General features: G+C 42.8%; 2 protein-coding genes across 10 annotated transcripts in view; one reads left to right on the top strand and one right to left on the bottom strand.

The window, feature by feature from the left end:
* The window catches only part of stambpl1 (STAM binding protein-like 1), a 61,829-nt gene extending 56,718 nt beyond the window's left edge, over positions 1-5,111 (top strand). For all 3 annotated transcript variants that reach the window (XM_069900621.1, XM_069900623.1, XM_069900622.1), the window contains exons 10-11: positions 2,713-2,812; positions 4,774-5,111. In XM_069900621.1, coding sequence (XP_069756722.1) covers positions 2,713-2,812; positions 4,774-4,830 — 157 coding nt within the window. In that variant the 3' untranslated portion in view covers positions 4,831-5,111. The remainder of the gene's footprint in view (positions 1-2,712; positions 2,813-4,773) is intronic.
* Positions 5,112-6,002: 891 nt separating this feature from the next.
* acta2 (actin alpha 2, smooth muscle) overlaps positions 6,003-15,099 on the bottom strand; it is a 28,077-nt gene continuing 18,980 nt past the window's right edge. The window contains exons 1-9 of one of the 7 annotated variants that reach the window (XM_069900625.1): positions 12,858-12,953; positions 11,145-11,290; positions 10,325-10,453; positions 10,105-10,215; positions 9,912-9,996; positions 9,664-9,825; positions 8,015-8,206; positions 6,995-7,176; positions 6,003-6,382 (exon numbers count right to left, since the gene is read on the bottom strand). In XM_069900625.1, coding sequence (XP_069756726.1) covers positions 6,239-6,382; positions 6,995-7,176; positions 8,015-8,206; positions 9,664-9,825; positions 9,912-9,996; positions 10,105-10,215; positions 10,325-10,453; positions 11,145-11,273 — 1,134 coding nt within the window. In that variant the 5' untranslated portion in view covers positions 11,274-11,290; positions 12,858-12,953 and the 3' untranslated portion in view covers positions 6,003-6,238. The other 6 variants (XM_069900631.1, XM_069900628.1, XM_069900624.1 and 3 more) reach the window with 6 other exon arrangements.

The raw sequence follows: 15,099 nt of genomic DNA, 5'->3' as shown, positions 1-15,099 counted from the left end.
GATCTAATAGTTTTGATTTTGGTGTCACCAACAATTGACTCCCAATTATTCTATGTTTTTACAAATCTGCCTTGCCAGTGTGAAGCCTTGCCTGCTGTTGGAAGTTGGATTATGATGCCCTTTGTTAGTAGAGACACTCTCACCCTCTATGTGTGAGAAGGTTAGAGGGCTAAAAGAACTACTTTTGAGATGCAAGTGCTCAATTTAGATTGGTGCTTCATCAAATTATTGAGGACATTGTACAGAACATCTTCTTCCTCTTGAAGGATTGTTTGAGGCATTATTTCACAGAAGGCAGTCGCTCTCAGCGGGCCCCACAACTTGAACACGTGATCTGGCCCTAGCTATTGTGACATATCTGTTTTTGCAGACTGGTTCTATCCCGCATGATAGAACTTGTCTACCTTTCAAAAGTATTTAATTGCCCAGAGTGTATGGGTGGGCATCCTGAACACGGCGCAGTTAGCATTAGCGGTTAGTGCGTCGCTCTTACCGCACCAGTGACCTGGGTTGGTACATGATCTCCTTGTCAGTGTAGGCTTCCTCCCGGGTGTTCAGTTTTCCTCCCACCCTTCAAAAATGCACAAGGGTCGTAAGTTAATTGGGCAGCACAGGCTCGTGGGCAGGAAGAGCCTATTTCTGTGCTGTATGTCTTTTTTTAAAAAAAACTAGCATGTTCTCTCAATCATAATTTGACCATTTGATGTGAAGTATAGAGGGGGGGTGGTTTGATGCCTTCAGACTTGTAGTAAGTGAAACATGAAAACTGCATTTGCTGGAATCTTGAGCAAATTATGAAAAACTAGTAGTCAGCTGAAGTGCTGGAGAAACTCCGCCAAAGTGAAGTAAAATACAATCAATATTTCGGGCCTGAACTCTTCAACAGGAGGTCACTGGTAATCTTAAATCAGGCTTAAAGAATTATTGAGGGCCCCCAGCATCCATCACACATCATCTTCAACCTGCTACCATCAGGTAGGAGCATCAAAATCATGAGAGCCAGGCTGGGAAATACCTTATTCCCACATTCTGTAGGATTGATGAAAGGTATCCTACCTGAAACCTTGGCTCTTGCAGTAATGAAATTGAGTATTTACACATTTATTTTGTATTATATTTTATACATTTATTGTACATCATATATTCGTGTACATGATTATGTGCTGTATGAAAACTGTATTATGTGTGTACACTTTGGTCTGGAGTAACACTGTTTCATCTGGTTGCATGAGATGATAATAAACTTTAAATTGAAACCAAACACTTTCTGAGCACATACGCTCCTCCCTTGGGAGTAAGTTGGAACTGCCAGTTGTCAGACATTTTAACTCCCTTCACTATTCCCACATAGACATCTGTCCTCTGCCTCACCCCTTACCAGAGTAAGGCCGAACGTAAACCTAAAGAACAACGTATCATATTCTTCCTGTCATTTTAAACCTGTCAGCATAAACATTGAATTTTCCAGATTTTGGGAACCTGCACCCCTGTCTGGTTCCACTGATTCCATCTATCATTTACATGCTCCCTTTCTCAATTATCTCTCGAGCATCCCTTTCTCCCACCTGTCTCTCTCCACCCCACCACTTGTCAAGAATCCTATCCCCTCTTGACCGCTCACCTGCCTTCCTTCTCCCATCTTTAATTCTTGGTGACTTCCCTACCCACTCCAGCCTCAACCAAGAAGTATCGCTCCATGGATTCTGCCCGAGAATTGAGTCCTTCCAGCTTCTCATTCAGATTTATATTGTCTGTTGTTGTCAGCCGAAGCTTCCTCTCAGCACTTGGCACTCTGGAAACAGCTTTGTTCAAACTAAACAAAAAAGTGAATGGACTTCTTCCAAGGAAGCTCTTTTTCAACAGATGTGGATGCGATGGGTTGAGTGGCCTCCTATGGCTTAAAAAAAAAGCAAGCAAAACCATGTTGACAAGTAGGGTCCATGTGGACTAGCTCCACTAGCTCATCTCTGGCTGGCTGTTTACCTCTTATTCCCTTCTGCTGTGTTTATCTGGTCTCTTTGACCCATCTATTTCCTCACCCTTCTCATCATGAGAACAGTTTTTGTGAATTCCCTCGTTGATTTCTAGGTAACTATTTTGTACTGATGACTCTTTCTCTACATCCCCTTTTGCCCTCTCTCTGTTCCTTTCTGAACCATCTCGATGAGCTCTTGAATCTCTGGCAATGTGATTAGTCTTGGATTGTTGGCATGAACATGATGCACTGATATTTCTGTACTGCATGTCTCTGACTTTATTTGCTCTTTGAGGTTCCAAGGATGTCTCGTCTATTGATCCTTATTTCTTAGGTTGAAATATTGGGTAGGATTACTTTCGACCAAGATACTTACAGTAGACAAAAAAACCCTGTCATTCTGAATTCGAGCAACTGGCAAATTAAAAAAATTGTGGAAAATAAATAGGTAACGAGTACAGAAGTTTAAAATTGGCGCGCCTTGCATGATTGGCGAACTAACGGCAATGCGCAATCTCAAGTGAAAATTCACTTCTCCGGCATCCGCCAATCTCCATTGGTGCCAGGGGTTTTACTGTAGTAGCTCTGCAGGTCTGTCATTGTCTTAATTTCTAGCTTACAGTCTGTATACGACATTTAATTGATGTTTTCTGATAACTGAATGCACATTGCACGTTATTTTACTTGGCTGCAAAGATATCTTTGGTTCTTGTTGATTAGAGTTTGATGTTTTCTAGGACTGGAGCCTTCCGTCTTACTCCTGCAGGAATGCTGGAAATTTCCTCCTGCCAAAAGAAAGGGTTTCACCCACATTTTAAAGAGCCAGCTTTATACCAAGTATGTGCCCAGTCTCATGCCATCATTACTTCTTACTGTGAACACATGGTAGAAAGCCTCTTCACATATGTACAGTCAGATGATGATAAACTAGAAGAGTAGGCCATTTGTCCCTCTTTTCCTGCTTCACCATTCAACAAGATCTTGGCCTTAGTGCCACTTTCATGCACCATTTCCTAGATTATCCTCATGTCCAGAAACTTATTGATCATGGTTTAAAAATATTCAACAACGGAGCCTCCTCAATCCTTTTAGGATTCACCATGCCCCGGGTGAAGAAATCTCATCTCAATCCCGAATGACAGTCCCTTTATTTTGAGGCCATGCTCCTTGGTTCTGGACACCCCAGCCATGGTAAATCATTCCAGTGTCTTCTGCTTTTCATTAATCCCATCCCCCCCCCCCGCCATAAGTATCAATAAACTGCGTTGAAATTTTTTTTCTGACTTTATTTGCTATCTAAAATTTTATTTAATTTGAGAAGAAACTTGGTACAGTGGCCCAACATTTGATTTGGCAAACAGATTCTTTCCTCCCCACCCTCCTGGTGGCCAGTTATTCGAAAAGTTGGCAGTCACCTCTAGGATTTCAGGACAAATTTGGAGTCCGAATATGTCATTTCATTTCCATTACTGGACACCTCAAAAAGCCTAAAAGCAGCAGCCCTGGTCTTGCTGGGATTACACAAAGGGGAAATGCCATGTAAATCCCGCACCAACTTAAACCTACTGCAGCATCTGAAGCCAATATGGTTTCCCTGGGGATCATTTCAAAGGTTAGAAGACAAGAGGCAAATCAGGCTAATTAAAATTAATTTGTTTCATGCTTAATTCTTTTTGTTCTTTTGAAATTTGTTAAACAATTGTTTTGAATTATCTTCTTCAATGATAATATTTTTTGTTTTAACCACCTGCAAAGCAGTAGGATGGTTTTAATGGAGGGAAATTTTCAGACTAAAAGTAAATATGACACTGGAATAGAAATTTGTGGTTCCAAATATTGACATGTATTCATTCGTATCAGAAAGATCGAGACTCTACTGAAATATGAAGCCCTATAATTTGGTGGATATTCTTTGCTGGGGCTTTTCCCAACTGTGGAGCTGGATGCAAATTTGCTCCATGCCCACAGTGGTTATGCTTTAGGGTTCATTTGGACCTGGCACAGGAGCAGCAAGTCCATTCATGATGTCAGAGAGGAATGGTTCCAAGAGAGAACAGAAAATACTTCTCTAGTAACTAAAAAAAAGTAAATAATTGAGAGATATTTAAATTAATTTTTAATTTATTTTAATAACTTGAGTTTGAAATAGTTTTTGAAATGAATGTTAATGAAAGTCAAGATCATTCAGAAACATTAAAAATTAATGACAGATTTGACAGCTGGTTAAGATGGGGTGTCTAAGACCTGCCATTTTGTGGGTGGAGTTTTTCCTGGTTCAGACATGTGATGAAATTACATCTTGCAGGGTATCTCCATTTAGGATCAGGAAGGCTTCAGGCAGCAAAACAATATCTGGAATAGTTAGATGGTACTTGATCTTACAGATCCAACAATATGCTCACTACATAGGCAGCATTGATTCTGAACAGTTAGATGTACTGTTAATATTGTTGAGGCTTGCTGAGATGGTTGTTTAAAACCTTGCCCAAATGACTATTCAGTGTCTTAAATTGTGAACAAGAATTCATTCCTGAGTTTCAAGCCTAGATGGTTGCTACCATGGTATCTGTAGTGGGTAAGAGGCTGTGGAGGATGTATAAAAAAACCAGACTGAAGGCTGTAACATAAAAGTACAGAGGATGCCCACCTAATAAATAATAACACAAGTTAAACAATTAAGGGTGAAAAGTTAAAGAAATACATGGTATTCAGTTGAGGATTGCTTATGAGGCTTGCTTGTTTAAAATATTCTGTGAATGGAACAATAATTATCAAACTTGTGTCTGATTCCTTTTCAGATTTGCAAACACATTATTATAAAAGATATGAATGTCATCATCTTGGACATAAGGTGACAGTGAGATGACTGCAAACATGGAACCAGTATAAATCATTACCATTGTAAGGACACAAAAGTAACTTTAAAATTTCAATGACCAGTTTTAACACTTTTTTTGTACATTTAGGTTATGAAGAAAAATGCATACCAGTGGCTAATATTTATTTTTGAAATGCACCAAATGTTTCACAAATACAATGTGAATTACAAATGTTCATCAACCCAAAGAGAGTGTTTATAAAATTGAACCTACCTGCGGACAGAAACGAATAAATTAATTTTTTTTTGGTACATGCATTTCTTTTTATGGTCCAATACTGTTCCAATATAATGAGAATAGGCAGAAAAGTTGAAGGGAACAAAATTATTGCCATATTACAATGTATCTGGTTGCTTCCTTATTGCACTGGTTTTTATTAGTATTTCCTGTGGGATTAATTTTTAAGTGATCAGGTGGATTTTTTTCTTACATGTTAGTACCCATTCGGAGCACAGGCCACAAACGAACTTAGAAACCGACTGTACTCCTTGAAACAAGCATCTTTTGTGATAATTTAAGAAATCTGTTTTTGAAATAGCAATAAATTCCAGCAACTCTTTTCTCCCTCAACAAGTAAAAGCAGAAAACATCTTGGTGAAAGGAGACAGAGGACAGATTATAAAAGTAACAATGGGAGGCCTTTTAATCTGAAGCCAAAGGTTTCAGTCATTTTAAAAATGAAATGTGCTGCTATAGAATTATTGATGTATCGAAATAAATAAACCAGTGTAGTGGCGCGCTACCTGGCAAGCGAGCCTGCACTCAAAATGGTGGACTGACGTGGCAAGCGGGGAAAGCCCACGCACACTAATGGCCTTCACAGGCCAGTCGCCTGCACGGTGGAAACCACGGCCCATCAAAGGCCAGCTCACAGGTGACGTCACATCTGCCAGCAACGGCGGGAATACTGGGCCCAGAGGCGGGAAGCTGGGCCTATAAAAAGCAGGGCTGGGGAGATCAATAAGTCAGTCTTGACTATACTTACACCCATGTGTGTATCGTTCTTCACTAGTTCTGCAGTAGCACCTAGGTAGCGGACCGCTACACCGAGATACAGGTTTAAATTGTATCTGGCATACTCATTTCATTAACTAAATAAATAGGTACCAAACATATTTCAGGTAACAAAAGACAATTGTGAAAAATACTGGCAGCACATTCTGACTTTATTTTAAAAACTCCCATTCACTCAGTTGAAGCTACAGATAATGTCTATAGATAGAGCAATGGAATGGAAACTGTAGAAAGTATGTTTTTTTTCAAATCGCAAGTTCACAGTTTTTTTGTTGCAACAAGATACAAAAGAGAGAGGGAAAGAGAGCGAGCGATAGATAGAGAAAGAGAGAGAGAGACGGGGGGGGGGGGGGGGGAGAGAAGAGACTATTTAAAAGCATTTGCGGTGTACAATAGATGGACCAGCCTCATCATATTCGGGCTTGCTGATCCACATCTGCTGGAAGGTGGAAAGCGATGCCAGGATGGAGCCACCGATCCAGACGGAATACTTGCGTTCAGGAGGAGCAATAATCTATTTTTTAAAAAAAGGCACATAAGATCATAAGTAATTTATGCACATACATTTCACTTTATGCACATACGATAGTAATTAGTTTCAATCACAGCATTTATATGTTGTATAAAAATATCTTCAAACTGAGATTACAAGTGAGGCAATCAAACAAGTCGAATGAGGAAGTGTGAACTATTCCGCTAGTAATATGAAAATCAGGACAAAGTTTCGTGTAGGCTCGGTAAGAAACATTTTCAAGAGTATGGACCATGATTCAATTCTTTAAACCCACATTTCATTTGCATCCATAGTTAATCTTGTTATTAATTGAGCCAAGCCTAATACACGATAAATGTCAACTGATGTTCTCAAAGATGTTTGACTACAGTATCCCGACATCAACGTAGAAGTAATTTTCTCATGTTGTGGCTTAAACATAACTACTACAAAAAAAAATGTTCCTTTCCTTCACCCTATATTGAACTACCAGCTAGCTATCAAATGTAACAAATAAGGCTGTTGAAAATATCACTTTCCTGGGAGAAGGATCCTGCTTAATGGTACTGGTAACAGTGATCAACAAAGACAAAGAAACATTGTTTCTTTTCCTTTAACATCCTTTCAACTGACCTTGATTTTCATGGTGCTGGGAGCCAGTGCAGTGATTTCCTTCTGCATTCGGTCAGCAATACCAGGGTACATGGTGGTACCTCCAGACAGGACATTGTTGGCATATAAATCCTTCCTGATGTCAATATCGCATTTCATGATGCTGTTGTATGTGGTTTCATGAATGCCTGCAGACTCCATCCCTACGGAATAAGTGCTATAGTTAATCCGTGGAAAGTACATTTGAAGAGATTTTCACGTGAAAATTAATTTTTTAAAATTTTATCTTGGAGCTTGATTATCCTCGTAAAGGCATGAGGATCTGAATGTGATGTTGAGATTTGGTGTTGTCTATGAACACCAATGAATGAAGCAGAAACCAAATAGGTGTAATGGCCTTGTTTATATTGTTCAACCCTCCCATCCACCCAGTTCTTGCCTGTATTCTTGTGCTCTGATGTGTGAAGACCCTCAACATGATTGCTTTGGTGAGACCCCCACAACTGACTGAGAGAATCAGCTAGAATATAGAACCAAAGTGAACATTACAGCACAGAAAACAGGCCCTTCTTGTCTGTGTTGAACTCTTATTCTGCTTCGTCCTACAGACCTGCAGCCAGTCATTATCCCTCCATACCTCTCTCAACCATGTACCTGTCCAAATTTCTCCCGTGTTAAAACTGAGCCTACATTCAGATGGCTGCTCATTCTATACTCCCACCACTCTCTGTATTCTTTCAGGTTTATTCTCTCAGTCATCGGTTTAGGAACCACATCCACAACAACTCTCTCTCCACCGGTGTGTTGTCGTGTTTGGACTCTTAACTGAGAATTCCTTTTCCGATCTGTGAGAAAATTCAATATGTTTTAAATGTTGGAGATAATTTTTAATTAATTGTTAATTGTGTTCCCTATTTGAGTTGGCACTGAAGCTTCTCGGTGATAGGATTGCTGCTTAATTAATGTAGCGCAGCTAGACAGTGTATATTTTTCTTGAGAAACCTGAAGTAGCAAATATTTGTAATTCAAAAATGAACTCACCGATGAAAGAAGGTTGGAAGAGAGTCTCAGGGCATCGGAAACGCTCGTTACCTATCGTGATGACTTGGCCATCCGGCAGCTCGTAACTCTTCTCCAAAGAGGAAGAGGAGGCTGCAGTGGCCATTTCGTTCTCAAAGTCAAGAGCCACGTAGCACAGCTTCTCTTTAATATCACGGACAATCTCGCGTTCAGCTGCGAATCAGAGAAATGATGTATAAGGTCGGTCTTCATGTGCTAATTTTTAATGCATTATAATTAAATCTAATAAAGGGCTTATTTGATTTTTGTGGCCTGGCTGATTGTAAGTTTGCAGAGATGTTGGCCAACAATAAGGATTGCTCCATTCTTTAAATTTGCAGGGTAAAAATTTTATTAAATTTAGAAATACAGCACGGTAACAGGCCCTTTCGGCCCACGAGACTGTGTTGCTCAATTACACCTAATTGACCTACAACCCCTGGTATGTTTTTGAATGATGGGAAGAAACCAGAGACCCCAGGGAAAGCCCACATAGACACAGGGAGAACATACAAACTCATTACAGTCAGCGTGGGATTTGAACCCTGGTCCTGATCGCTGGCGCTGTAATAATGTTGCACTATCCGCAACGCTAACTGTGCCACCTTTTAAAAAAAATGTATTTAAACTAGTGTAACTTGATACATGTGAAACATGGGATCTTTTGCATTTAGTGGATTGGACAGGATACATCAGCTGAGCTCCCACTTGCATTCACCATGATCTTGCTGTAGGTGTCAGTTGCTATTTTGCTTGTTCATGTCTTAATGAGGGGTGAAGATTGTGTGTGGTTACCTGTCACTGTGTTGAAGGTCAGTCAAGAATGCCCAAGCCTGGGAAATGGTGGTTGAAAAGATCAGGTGGATAACTGGGCAAAATTTTGCCACTTTTTCTGTGGTATGTTTATTTTAAATTGGGGTTTGAAAAGGGCTTAGAAAACATTTTTGAAAATGCAGATGTTATCTGAAACCATAATGACAGAAGCAGACATTGGCCTTCTGGCCTGTCAAGCCTTCACTGCCATTCAGTGAGATCATGGCTGATCTGATGATAGTCTCATCTACATGTATTTTTTTTTCCCCATATCCCTTAATTCTTTAAATTATTTAATTTTTAAAAATAATCTATCTACCTTTGTTTTAAGTTGATGTACTGAGGTCACCTCCACTGCTTCCATAGATTCACCACCCTCTGGGAAAAGCACTTCCTCCTCAATCTACTACCCGGAATCCCTAGTTCTGGTCTTCCCCACCAATGGAAACAACTTGCCTGCCTCTATCTGCATTATTTTGTACATAAACAAATTACAGGAAGAGCTCAGCCACTCCAGCAGCTCTGGAAAGAAAACCAGTTTCAAAAGGGACCCTTATTCTGAACTCAATGACTCTCTCTAGTTTGGAGGAAGGGTCCCCGATCTGAACTGGGGTTCTCTTCCCACAGATGTGGCTTGAATGCTCGAGTTCTTAAATATGATTGGGGTGGGGGGGGGGGGGGGGAATGCTTTATTTGTTTTAGTTGCTTAAGAAGAAAGGTTTCCTTGAAATGATGGTTAGTGCGTGGTGGTAGCACACTTCATTCAACCTGGGTTGAATGGGGGAGAACGCTGTTGAACTGAAGCCGGGCTCCATTACCTGTGGTGACAAACGAATAGCCACGTTCAGTGAGGATTTTCATGAGGTAGTCTGTGAGGTCGCGGCCAGCCAGATCCAGACGCATGATGGCATGGGGAAGGGCGTAGCCCTCGTAGATCGGCACGTTGTGGGTGACACCATCTCCGGAGTCCAACACAATACCTGCACACAGACACCGGGTCAGAAGCAGCCAGAAGACCCCCACCCCCGCCTACTGGCGCTCAGGCAGGAGCCCTGTGGTCACTTACCGGTTGTACGGCCGGAGGCGTAAAGGGACAGCACGGCTTGGATAGCGACGTACATGGCTGGCACGTTGAAGGTCTCGAACATGATCTGGAAACGACCAGAGACGGGAGCATGGTTACCGAGTGCTGTCAGCAAGGCTACCGTCCGCACTGCCCGCCCATCGTTTACTCAAACAGGTGACCAGCCGCTCAGTACCTGGGTCATTTTCTCACGGTTGGCTTTGGGATTGAGTGGAGCCTCGGTGAGCAGAGTTGGATGTTCTTCAGGAGCCACCCGAAGCTCATTATAGAAAGTGTGGTGCCAGATCTGCGGAAACAATGGTCATCGAGGTTTTTTTTAAATAAAAGCTGGTACTTGAAACAAGATGCGTTAAACGGGGTCGGGTCTGGGGGAAAAAATGGAAACAATCCCTTGCCTTCTCCATGTCGTCCCAATTCGTGATGATTCCGTGCTCGATGGGATATTTCAAGGTCAGGATACCTCTCTTGCTTTGAGCCTCGTCACCCACGTAGCTGTCTTTCTGGCCCATCCCGACCATGACGCCCTGTGGAGTTTAAACGGAACAAGTGGTGGGCATGTGTGCGCTCGACCGTCTCCCCGCATCCAAGCTCAGCGCTCACCATTCAGCGCGCCGCCGGGGCAAAACGTGCTTGGATCTTCAATTTGCAGTTGTTCTCCGCTCTTTCCTAGATGGGCTGGTCTATTCATCCATTTACAGCTGGCAATATAAGGGGACTCACCCTTCACAGTTATGCCAGGACTCCCAGTTATGTCTGGACTGAGGCGTAAAGGGGAACGCTGGAGAAAACTGATCGGATCATTTTCTATTCCCATGTTTGTATTATCAATTCAGAACCATTAGAATCTCTTAATCTAGATTGTATTCTAATTCCATTAAAAAAAAACTGTTGTTGAATTTGCTTCTCCCCCTCATTTAGGATCACAGATTCCAAGAGACTGCCCGATCTCACTCCCTCCAACACCCATTGCCCACCTCCCCCGTCCCGCCGGCGCTCGCCCTCTGGCTACCGACCGCAGTGGAAGTCCTCGCCCCCCCCCCCCTCTTCCCCTTTCCCCCATTCTAATCCCCAGCACTCCCTTTGCAGCAATCTCGACCCCAAACCCCCCACTCTTTCCGTCCAATCACGCGAGCAACTTCCCCTCCACCATCTGGTCTCGGCCGAGACACCCCCCCCCCCCCCACCCCCCGTCCTGGAGGTTGCGGGGCGGCTAACCTGGTGCCGGGGGCGGCCCACGATGGAGGGGAAAACGGCACGGGGAGCGTCATCCCCGGCGAAGCCAGCCTTACACAGTCCGGAGCCGTTGTCGCAAACCAGCGCGGTGCTTTCCTCCTCGTCACACATGGCCAAACTTGGCGAGTCTGATGGGATAAAGGGAGCCAGTCAGTCACTGGTCCTGCTCAGACAACACAAGCAGGCGTGCGATTTGATGTCACCTCTCCACTGGACTTCATCTACACATCGCCCTGCACTGGAAAAGCAGCCAACACATTAAAAGACTCGTCCGGTCCCGGACACTGCCCTCCACTGCCGAAGATTCAAGGACCACGGGGTGAGTCTCACTAAAGTGGTCCTGGCTCCGCCCGAAATGATCTCTCGTTGCTGTTTCGTTTCCGCTGTGCTGATGGGTTGACTTGCTGAATAGCACACAAGACCAGACTTTTCACTGCACGCGTGACAAGTTGAAACTTTATTCCCCACGCGAGCTCGGGTATTTATCAATAAATTTAACAGCATCCATAAATGCATCAAATACTGGTTCCGTTGATCGTAATGGGACTTGGAGAAACTTGCATTTAGAGGGGCGGGGGCGCAGAAAACGGCATTTGAATTGCTCGAAAGTGTCCTGATTTATTTTAACTTTAAAAAAAATCGTGCAGTTCTTGATGAACTTGATAAATATATCCACTAGAAATCGCATCGCCTTCCCCGGTACCCAGATTACAGGACCCGACCCTTCAGTGTATTATCGTAGGACGTTACATTCTTGCTAATAGATCACCCCTCCTGCTCAGCTAGGAAGTACAAATACACCCAAGGCCCTTCTTTAAATGTATCTTTTCCTAATTAGGAAATCCCTGCAACTCTAAAAAAAAATTCTCTTTAGTGTGTTTTTTTGGGACGTGGCTCGCAGTGGCTGTTGCCCGTTCCTTGCCCTCACTTGCAATGCGAACAGTGACCTGAGAGGCGTTGGAGACGGGCAGAGAAAGAACCATATTTAGTCAAACAGTAACCCCAGAATCCACAACTCTGAGCGTCTGCAGGCCAAAATATTACAACATTCACACGTAAGGCGGCTACGAGCCAAACTCGTCCGCGGTGAACCTGTGATCCTCCGCTAGATTCTGTCCCGATTGGCCACATCAACCACAAACTGCTCAGGGGGTGAACTGACTCCAGCTAATAACACACATGCGGTGGTTCTGGTTAAATGGCCAATCGTGGGACATCGATTGAGCCCCGTGCTCGGTGACATCGAGAATCCGGAATGGAATTAATGCAACTCAGTGGAAAGTTCTGGACGGATCCCCACCCAAATATACAGGAATCTACATAGCTACTTGCCGGACAACGTTTACTTGGGAGAGATTGTAAAGGTCACGCATCAACGCCACTTACAAATTCATTGCACATACAATAAACGTACTCAGGACAGATGTTATCAAAGACTTGCATTGCTCAGGAATCCACTTTATTAACCGAATATCTGTTCAAACCCTGCACATTATTTTAGATTCTAAAACATTCCCTCTCACGTTATTACAATCAACGTATATCAATACTCCCCTACTAACACTGAAATTATTGGAGCAACGAGAGACAAGTTATCGATTTCAATTCGCGTCCGCCAGATGCAATAATCCGATTGATAATAGAATACAAATGGACATAGAAAGAATTGCTGGTTAACCCTTGCCTGGGACTCACCCTGTCAGTGCTTTGCCGGGGTCCTTTAGTCTGGGATGGTGCACTCTCCCTCCCTGCTTTGTTAAGTTTTATAGCCCCGAGGTCTCGTCACCCTCTGCCTCCACCCACAGCAGCCCCAAAAAAGGACCAGACCCCAAGCCTGGTTTACATGGATTCCTACAGCCATATACGGTTCTCGCACAAAAGCACTTCTCTGGGTGGCCGAGGGCTTTCGGTCCATTTGACAACATTCAAAGCGCTCAGTTCATCAAGGAGACGGGAGGTCCACATCTAGCATAAACAGATGCGAAATTGGAAATTCACCCCCTGGAAATCCCTTGTAACCAAAAAGGCACAACGGGTCCCAATGCAAGCAGGTTCGGAAATGGGAGTTCATATTTTTGCACATGGCTAATGAGTAGAGTCCAATTTTCGGCAACCGTAAAATGTAACTTGAACGAAGAAGCTTCAGTGCACACAGCCGATGGGGAAATCAAGACTAGCCATAGATGGTTAGAAACAAAAGCGATGGCCGCATCACGTTTAATGGAAGATTTCAATTTCGGGATTTAAAGTTAAATTGCTACAAAGTTCGTATTTCGGAGGTACATTTTCACTGGAGGCATTTTTCAACTATTCCACTCAATCCGTGAGTTTGATAATAAAGTGAAGTCATATTTCACTGAGCCACAGCAGATGTTGGCTAAACCGTTAGGGACTGCTTTTAAGGCAAAACCGTCCCTCTTTTCAACAAGCGAGAGTTGAAGTACTTTCAATGTTGATATCATCTTTTGCAAGGGAGCGCAAGGGTGGAATAGGTGCGCCACCGCAAGGCTTCCAAACCTGGTCAGATTGGGTATACCACTCATTTTTCTCGGCATGGTGTTCAGACTAGAAATTCTTTAATTAGCACTGATACTAAAACGATTATACTGCCTCCAAATTTGGGGAGATGATTTCAGTATATTGATGCACTGTTGATGGTGGATTAATTTATTATTCATCTAGGTTAATTACTTTCATTCGCTGTATTCCAATGTGTACAACGCATAGGAAGAACTGCAGCAAGTCTTCAGCACCTCCTAATCCACGGGTTCCCTTCCTCAGAGAACACAGGCAGCAGATGCATCAGTCCCCCATCAATGCTTAAGTTGTCTATCATTTTAATGTGACATAATTCATCATTAATGGATCAAACTCAAAATTCTCTAAAAGCATCTGGGACTACCAAGACCATGTGGACTGCAATGGTTCAAGAATATGCCTCCCTACTGTTTCTGCCCTGGGACATTGAGATGTGCAATGGACAGAGAAGTTCCCACCTTGGAAACAGATTTCAGATTTATTGTCAGAGTACATGCAACCCTGAGATTCCTTTTTCCTGCAGGCACTACCCCTAATTGGTAGTGCAAAAAAAGAAACTGTACACCAGGTAAACAAATAAAAGACTGTAAACAGATAATGAATGTAAATAAACTGATTGCTCAGTACAGGGAGGACAAAAGAAAATCAATAAAGTGCACAAGTAAGAGTCTCCTTAAATGAGTCTCCGATTGAGTTTTTCATTGAGGAGTCTGATGGTGGAGGGGTAGTGGCTGTTTCTGAACCTGATGGTATGAGTCTTGTGGCACCCATACCTCTTTCTTGATAGCAGTAGCGAGAACAGAGCAGGTGCTGGGTGATGTAGATCCTTGATTATTGTTTCTGCCCTTCGACGGCAATGTTCCCTGTTTATGTACTCATTAGTGAGGAGGGTTTTGCCTGAAATGTCCTGAGCTGCATCCATTACCTTTTAGAGGCCTTTATGCTCAGGGGTATTGGAGTTCTCATGATGCAGCCAATCAGCACACTTTCCACCACACTTCTGTAGAAATTTGCCAGGGTTTCCAGTGTCATACCAAACTTCTGCAAACTCCTGAGGAAGTGGAGGCACTGACGTGGTTTCTTCATGATGCCATTGGTGTGTTGGGTCCAGGAAAGATCCTCCAAGATAGTGACTCCCAAGAACTTAAATTTGCTCACTCTCTCCACCTCTGATCTTCCAGTGATCACAGATGTGAATTTAATCATTAATATAAAGGGAGAGTTGTCATGTTCCAATTATGTGAAACGCTGGTGAGAATGTCTGGGGTAAAACATTACTTTCCCTACTAAGGAAGGGTATGAAGGGAATGAAATTAAGGTTCATCAAAATTGTATGCATCTTGTATAAGGAGAGACAAAGCAGATTAGCCTGTATTAAATTCAGATTAATTATGATCTC

The sequence above is a fragment of the Narcine bancroftii genome, chromosome 10 (assembly GCF_036971445.1).
Source record: "Narcine bancroftii isolate sNarBan1 chromosome 10, sNarBan1.hap1, whole genome shotgun sequence".
Classification (NCBI taxonomy): Eukaryota; Metazoa; Chordata; class Chondrichthyes; order Torpediniformes; family Narcinidae; genus Narcine; species Narcine bancroftii.
Note: the sequence above shows the minus strand (reverse complement) of the source record. Positions and strands in the feature narration are given on the sequence as shown.